The 8439-nt window shown below is 49.8% G+C and overlaps 1 protein-coding gene across 3 annotated transcripts in view; it reads left to right on the top strand.

Moving 5' to 3' along the window:
* The first annotated feature begins 352 nt into the window (after positions 1-352).
* The window catches only part of BIRC5 (baculoviral IAP repeat containing 5), a 10666-nt gene continuing 2579 nt past the window's right edge, over positions 353-8439 (top strand). For 2 of the 3 annotated variants that reach the window (XM_008060450.1, XM_008060451.1), the window contains exons 1-3: positions 353-596; positions 791-900; positions 3454-3571. In XM_008060450.1, coding sequence (XP_008058641.1) covers positions 456-596; positions 791-900; positions 3454-3571 — 369 coding nt within the window. In that variant the 5' untranslated portion in view covers positions 353-455. Of the gene's footprint in view, positions 597-790; positions 901-3453; positions 3572-8190; positions 8193-8439 lie in introns of all 3 variants that reach the window. The other variant, XM_008060452.1, reaches the window with a different exon arrangement.

Here is an 8439-nt window from a genome sequence, read left to right as displayed (position 1 = left end):
GCGGGGCCTCTAGATGGATGCATATCTGCAGACTTCCAACCGGGCAAGAACAAAGGGAGAGGAAGTTGGCAGGAGACGGTTCTAGGAGTGGGGAGCCCACGAAAACAAAAGCAAGGAGTGTGTCGGCTGAAAGGGCTTAATACATATGTGCTGGACAGGAGCCACTCCTTGAACTCATTTACTAGGACTTGGGTCCATCCTCAGCTCCTCTTCCCGCCCACTCTTTGAAATCAGTTGTGGAGGCGCTAAATGTGCGAAGGGGCAAACGTTGGCTGGGTTACTCGGTGCACGTCCGACGGGGCAGAGCCCGCGGCGGGCGGACTACAACTCCCGGCACGCTCCGCGCCGCCAGCCTCGCATTCCCAGAAGGCCGCGGGCGGAGGGTCTCTCAAGAGGGCGGGAGTTCCCGACATGCCCTGCGGTGCGCCATTAACCGCCGGATTTGAATCGCGGGAATGCCCGGCGGCGACGGCGGCGATATCGGCATGGGCGCCCCGGCATTGCCCCCGGCCTGGCAGCCCTTCCTCAAAGACCACCGTGTCTCTACGTTCAAGAACTGGCCCTTCTTGGAGGGCTGCGCCTGCACCCCGGAGCGGGTGAGACCGTCCGGCCTCTTGGGGCTCGCCCCGGCGCCCGGGCGGCGAGACGACCCCTCCGGGGAGCTGCCGGCCCCACTGTGGCTGCGTCCCCCGGGGTCCGGGCCGCCCCCCTCCCCCCGCACTGTCCCCAGCGCGTCCACTGGGGCTGGGCCCGGGCCGGGTCCGCTCACGAGCTGTGCTGTCCCTTGCAGATGGCCGAGGCCGGCTTCATCCACTGTCCCACTGAGAACGAGCCCGACTTGGCCCAGTGTTTCTTCTGCTTCAAGGAGCTGGAAGGCTGGGAGCCGGATGACGACCCCATGTAAGTCCCTTCGGGCCGGCCTCCAGAAGCTTCCCTGGCTCGCCGGAAGCTTGTGTTTTGGACGGTTCGCACGGGAAAACCATTCGAACTGTGAGACCTTGCCAGCATAGCTTTCCAGCTTTGTTCCTTAAACAGCTGTTGTGGAGGGATAGATCTCTCCATATGCCGGTGCCTTGGGGATGCTTGCCACCTAATCAATTCTCATTGGCCAGAATGTCCTTGGGGTGGATGTTGGCCAAAGTCTCATTCATGTCAGGTGCTTGATGCCTTTCAGGTTCAGCAGAATACATTAGCAGATTCTGCCACTGTGAACTCCCGGGAGTGTCCGAGTGCTTTTCTTGTTTGAGATTTGTTTGAAAACAGCTTTAGTGAATATAACCCACACAGCACAAAACTCACCCTTTTAAAGTGTACACTTTAGTGTTGTTTTGGGATTTGTTTTTCAAGATGCCTAGTTGACTAAAAAAAAATTCGATGTATGTATTCAGATAGACTATGATATACATCTTTCCGAACTATGGTGCCATATTCTTTTTTTTTTGAGTTGGAATCTCAACTCTGTCGTCCAGGCTGGAGTGCAGTGGCACGCTCACGGCCACAGTAGCCTCAACCTGCTGAGCTCAAGCGATCCTTCTGCCTCAGCCTTCCAAGTATCTGGAACCACAGGCGCACACCACCACGCCCAGCTAATTTTTTGATTTAGTGTAGAGACAGGGTCTCGCCAAGTTGCTCAGGCTGTTCTCGAACTCGTGGGCTTAGACAGTCCTCTCACTTCCGCCCCCCAAAGTGCTGGAATTACAGGCTTGGGCCACTGTGCCCAGCTTTAGTGCCATATTCTTAATTTTTTATTTTTTGAGTTGGAGTCTCATTCTGTCGCCCAGAGTGCAGTGCAGTGGCACACTCCCGGCCACCACAGCCTCGACGTGCTGGGCTCCGGCAATCCTTCTGCCTCAGCCTTCCAAGTTGCTGGAACTGCAGGTGCGCACCACCATGCCTGGCTAATTTTTGATTTATTATAGAGACGAGGTCTCACCAAGTTGCCCGGGTGGGTCTCAAACCTGCAGGCTCAGGCTATCCACTCGCCTCAGCCTCCCAAAGTTCTGGGATTACAAGCTGAGCCACTGAGCCTGGCAATTTATTTTTTATTTTTTATTTTTTGAGTTGGAGTCTCAATCTGTCGCCCAGACTGGAGTGCAGTGGCACACTCCCGGCCACCACAGCCTTGACCTGCTGGGCTCTGGCGATCCTTCCGCCCCAGCCTTCCAAGTAGCCAGAACTACAGGCGCACGCTACCACGCCCGGCTCATTTTTTGATTTATTGTAGAGATGAGGTCTCGCTTGCCCCGACGGGTCTTGAACCTGCGGGCTCAGGCAATCCACTCACTTTGGCCTTCCAAAGGCGCGAGATTACAGGCTGAGCCACTGAACCCAGCTACCTGGCAATTTTTAATTTTTTAGGTGGTTTCTGTTTCCCCCCCATATTCTTTTATTTATTTGTTTGTTTGTTTATTTATTTATTTTTTGAGTTGGAGTCTCACTCCATCCCCCAGGCTGGAGTGCAGTGGCATGCTCACGGCCACTGCAGCCTCAGCATTCTGGGCTCAAGCTGTCCTTCCACCTCAGCCTTCAAGTAGCCAGAAGTTCAGGTGTGCACTACCACGCCCAGCTAATTTTTGATGTATTGTAGAGATGAGGTCTCGCCAAGTTGCCTGGACTGGTCTCGAACCCATGGGCTCAGGCAACCTACTCGCCTTGGCCTCCCAAAGTGCTGGGATTACGGATGAACCACTGAGCCTGGCCTCCCCCCATATTCTTTTCTCACTTTTTTTCCTGCCAGAATCTATTGCTTCCACAACTTTAATTTCTTCCCCTAGAGAGTCACCCAAGTTGTTTCTCTTCTTGACCAGAAACAGTTGCTGTTTTTCAAAAAAATATGTTTGCTGTGGTGATCACTGGGAACGGTCAGTGGTATTATACTTGAATATCTAAGTTATAATGTTTTTAGATTATAGTTGCCATTGGCTCTCCTTTTGGACTTTGTGTGGCTGTGTTTTCATTCTAATAATGTTCTGGTGATGTACTTATTCGGTGAGACTCCCCTGGCCGAAAATGAGGGCATGAGGTAGAGGGGGGCCCCTGGGGAAGCCCAGTCACTGATGTCCTTATTCTGAACCAGTGGATTATGTGTCAATCCCAGTGAATGAAATGACTTCAAATAGTTCCTTGAGGATATTAGAGGGATTTGATATGCTGTTCCTCTGGAATTATACCATATTAGCACTTTTCTAACTAATTGCTATAGGCATCCAGAGCAAATACGTTAGATATTAGGGGAGATGCCTACAGAGAGAGAGAAGGTGCCAAGACCAGTCATGTGGGAGGTGACACAGCACTGATTCCATCGCCTTCAGACTTCACACTTTGCTCTTGAAGCAGAAGAGGTATGCCCGTTGGGGGGGCTTGGGTGATGGCAGGTGGACTATTGGGAGTGAACTGCTTTTCCACTTCACCTGACTTTCCTCTGTTGACATGCTCGTGTATTGATTTTTCTAGAGAGGAACATAAAAAACATTCATCTGGTTGTGCTTTCCTTTCTGTCAAGAAGCGGTTTGAAGAATTAACCCTTGGTGAATTTTTGAAACTGGACAGAGAAAGAGCCAAGAACAAAATTGTACGTATAATTAGGAATAAGAACTGTTCAAACACTGCTCAACATCTAGTACTAAACTACCTAGTCCCTGTAAGAGACAGTCCCAGGAGTTTGAGGCCAGCTTGGGCAACATAACAAGACCATGCCTCTACAAAAATATTAAAAAATTATTGCCTGAGCCAGCAGGTTGAAGCTGTGGTAGCCTTCCTTGTGCCACTGCACTCCAGCCTGGGCAACAGAGTGAGTCTCCAACTAAAAAAAAAAAAAATTAGCCAGGCATGGTGGCATGTGCCTGTAGTCCCAGCTACTTGGGAGGCTGAGACAGAAGGATGCCTGAACCCAGGAGTTCAAGGCTGTGGTGAGTCATGATCACACCAATGCATTCCAGCCCGGGTGATTCAAAAAAAAAAAAAAGAGGAAGAAAGAAAGGGAAGGAAGCCTCGGTGACTCAGCCTGTAATCCCATGCCTTGGGAGGCTGAGGTGAGTGGATTGCCTGAGCTTGTGGGTTCGAGACCCGCCTGGGCAACTTGGCGAGACCTTATCTCTGCAATAAATCAAAAATCAGCCGGGCGTGATAGCGTGCGCCTGTAGTTCCAGCTACTTGGAAGGCGGAGGCGGAAGGATCGCTGGAGCCCAGCAGGTAAGGCTGCGGTGACCGGGAGCGGCCACTGCACTCCAGTCTGGGCGACAGAGTGAGACTCCAACTCAAAAAAAAAAAGAAAGGAAAGGAGGTAGGGAGGGAGGAAGGAAGGAAGAAAAACATGTTTCCGTAGTGAAGTAGTGTTTGGCATATGGTTCCTTGGTTGGTAGGGACATGTGATGTTAGGATTGCCTTCCTGCCTTCATTGACAATCTGTATGGAAAGTCACTTGCATGGTTGTGTGTTCGTGTGTTAACAGTGACGTGAGCAGAAGGTTTGAGGACACACGGTAGACTGTTTTGGGAAGGGAGAGAAAGAGGCAGCAGTCCAATTGGACTTTGACTCTTGGTCAGTTGTCTTGGTTATTGGAGAGAAGAGGGTGAAGCTGTGAGTACACAAAGAGGTGGCTCCCAAGCAGCCAGGATATGGAGAGTGAGGCTTGTGGAGACTAGGGCTCCTGGTTAAATCAGGACTTGAGATAGATGAGGAATGGTTTTTCAGTATAAGTACATCCCATATTTTGTATGGGCATTTACTAAAACCAGTCATTTATCTGAAGTTGAAAATTTTTTTTTTTATTGTAGTGATGGGGTCCTGCCATGTGGTCCAGGCTGGTCTCAAACTCCTGGCTTCAAGCAGTCCCCCCATCTTGTCCTCCTAAGTAGCTGGGACTGCAGGTGCCAGCACACCTGGCTAATTTTTGTATTTTGTAGAGATGAGTTCTCGCTATGTTGCTGGGCTGGTCTTGCACTCCTGACCTCAAGCAATCTTCCCACCTCGGCATCCCAACGTGCTGAGATTATAGGTATGAGCCACCACACCTGACCTGAAGTTGAAATTTAACTGGGCATATTCTTATTTGCTAAATCTAGCAGCACCGTAGAGAATAAATATCCTTGTAGCAAAGCACTGGTGGAGAACTGGGAGATGTCCTAGGACTGAAAGTCCTTGTGAGTGTTAAGCCAGTCTTGATCACACTTTCCTTGCTACATGGATGATAGCCCCCACCCCCCGCCACCACCGTGGCTGCCGAGGTCCCTCTTCAGCTTGAAAATTGTTCCTTTTTAGAGATCAGTATAAAATAATTCTGTCCAATATGGTACCTTTTAAATGCTGAGAATGACAATTGTGTTTCGCCAGGAAGAATAAGTCGGTGGTGGCTGAAATCTGCTGCGGAGAGCGGGCCACTTGGGTGTGGGAGCTGCAGTGTGGGAAGTGGGAGGCAGACTGGGGAGAGATTTCTGGGTTAGAGGTCAGCCCTTTAGGCTGGGTTGGCAAGCTTTTTCTGTAAAGTGCCATAGACTGGAAGTCTTTTTGCCTTGGTAACCCATGTAGTCTCTGTTGCACATTGTTCTTTGTTGTGTTTTTCACAACCAATTTTAAAAGGTAAAATTCTTTTTTTATGGGCTAAGAAGGCTGTGATAGGCTGGATGGGTTTGGCTGATGGGCCCCACCTAGCCTGCCAAGCTCTGTTCTAGAAGGAGCCACTGTGCACCTGGGGAGCCATCCTGAGGGAGGTGCCTGAGTGCAAGAGTGTGGTGAGCTGGGAGTCTGTCTTGGAGCACTGAGAGACACAAAGGAGTTCAGTTGTTGCCATTGCAGACAGAATGACTCTGGGTTCTGACACAGTCCAGTTACAAAATGTCCGTTAAATGCTCATAGATGCTGGGGACTGCTCAACCCTAGGGTTCCTAAAACCAAGACAGGGTCTGGTGGAGGAAGTCGAGTTGCCTGTTGGACATAGTGATTAGGAGTGCTAGACTGGCAGTGTTGTCAGGATGTGTACACCGAAGGGGCAAGAAGCCAAAGCCCACCCTCTGGTGTGCAGCAGCCAGGGGTCGACCACACAGAATGAGGTGGAGACACCCCATCCTGGTGAGAAAAGTGGGGAGATTCCAAGATACTGTTTGGCTTTCTTTTTTTTTTTTTTTGGAGTTGGAGTCTCACTCTGTCGCCCAGGCTGGAGTGCAGTAGCACACTCATGGCCACCCCAGCATCAACCTGCTGGGGTCCAGTGATTCTTCCACCTCAGTGTTCCAAGTAACCGGAACTACAGGTGCATGCTACCATGCCCGGCTTGTTTTTTAATTTGTTGTAGAGATGAGGTTTTGCCAAGTTACCCAGGCTGGTCTTGAACCCGCGGGCTCAGGCAGTCCACTCGCCTTGGCCTCCCAAAGTACTGGGATTATAGACTGAGCCATGGCTTTCATTTTGAACTGTTTTTTGTTGTCCCCAAATCAGAATACAGAATACTTTTAAATTGTGGGATTTTTTTTTTTATTACTTTGCTTACTTACAAAACTATATAAGCTTCTATAAATAAAGCAATTAGACCGGCCTGGGCAACTTTGTGAGACCTCATCTCTACAATAAATCAAAAAGTAAGCTGTGTATGGTAACATGCGCCTATGGTTCTAGCTACTTGGAAGGCTGAGGCGGAAAAATCACCCTAGCCCAGCAGGTCGAGGTTGCAGTGGCCATGAGCATGCAACTGCACTCCAGCCTGAGTGACAGAGTGAGATTCCCCACCTCAAAAAGGTGTGTGTGGGGGGTGGGAGAGAGGAAATCAGAAACTCCACCCCCATCAGAGAGGTAGTCACCATTAACTGGTCTCTTTCCTTCCAGATCAATTTTAAGTTTATATATCTTAGAGAAGAATAAAATGTTTGAGCTACTCATACTTTCTTTAGTTGTTTGATAAAATTTATATTTATGAGTTTTTTGTAAGCCAGTGCACTCAACTATACTGTGATAGTCTAGAGCCAGTGCTGCAGCTGCTAGCCACATGCAGCTATTAAAATAAAAATGATTCCAAACGTAACATTCTGTTCTGCAGTCAGACTAGCAGCATCTCCAGTGCTCAGCAGCTCCATGTGGCCAATGGCTACATCCCCGGACAATACAGATAATAGAACATGTTTGTCGTGGCAAAAAGTTCTGTTGGACCAGCTGCCCTAGAGTATCCGTCGATTGAGATTTGTCGCCAGTAACTTACAACTAATACAGAAACTCATGTTCCCACGTGCTTTCCCATGAATGAATGCAGGGGCTGGGTCCAAGCAGGGACATGTGGATGGGCCTGTTGAGAGCCTGTCGCTGTACGGGAGCACCAAGGAGTACACTCTCAAGGGGCGGCATTCATGAGGGTCGCGGGCCTAAGAGCCTCCTCTGCACGTCTCTGCAGAATTGGGAACTGTTGCTTTCAACTGTGTTGTAAGTCTGTTAGTATGACTGCAGTACACAGTTTAAGACAATAGCTTAGCAGGCCCTCTTTTAAAAAGAGCCTTGTAGCTGGGCTCAGTGGCTCAGCCTGTGGGAGGCTGAGGAGAGTGGATTGCCTGAGCCCGCGGGTTCGAGACCCGCCTGGGCAGCGAGACCTCATTGCTGCAATAAATCAAAAAATCAGCCGGGCATGGTAGCGCATGCCTGTAATTCTGGCTACTCGGAAGGCTGAGGCGGAAGGATCGCCGGAGCCCAGCAGGTCGAGGCTGCGGTGGCCGGGAGCGGCCACTGCCCTTCAGTCTGGGCGACAGAGTGAGACTCCAACTCAAAAAATAAATTAAATAAATAAATAAATAAAAAGAGCCTCGTACGATAATTCTGTGTTGTGAAGACAGAAAAGAATGCTGGTGGGGACTCCCAAGGCCCCAGTTGGAAGCTGAGCCGCCCCCTTGCTACCCAGTGCTCTGATTCTCCTTCCTGCATCCATGTTGCTACCTTGGCTTTTGAAACAGTGAGATAAATTAGAACCAATTTGAAAATAGATCGTTTCAGGGAATAAACGGAAAACCTTACCTCTTCATAAGACTTTAATTTGTAAATACCTGTGACGAGGCAAATGAAACCCTAGAAGAAAGGAGGCGAGTCACAGCTGTGGTGGGAGTTTTGCCAGCGAGTTGTATTTGTCTTTCAGTAGTGAGAGTTCTTGTTTTCGCTTCACCCCTCTCTTTATTAGGAAACGTATAAAATGGGGAGATTAGCCTCCACACACCAGGGCAGTGGTTACATCATAGCATGCACACAAAGGGGCTAAGTCAATTTTTGGCTTCTTTGAAAGAGAAGACCAGGCTTGGTGGCTCAGCCTGTAATCCCGCGCCTTTGGGAGGCTGAGGTGAGTGGATTGCCTGAGCCCGTGGGTTCGAGACCCGCCTGGGCAGCGAGACCTAATCTCTACAATAAATCAAAAAATCAGCTGGGCGTGGTGGCGCATGCCTGTAATTCCGGCTACTCGGAAGGCTGAGACGGAAT

Source organism: Carlito syrichta, unplaced genomic scaffold, assembly GCF_000164805.1.
Source record: "Carlito syrichta isolate Samal-C Ts95f unplaced genomic scaffold, Tarsius_syrichta-2.0.1 Scaffold304629, whole genome shotgun sequence".
Lineage (NCBI taxonomy): Eukaryota > Metazoa > Chordata > Mammalia > Primates > Tarsiidae > Carlito > Carlito syrichta.
Note: the sequence above shows the minus strand (reverse complement) of the source record. Positions and strands in the feature narration are given on the sequence as shown.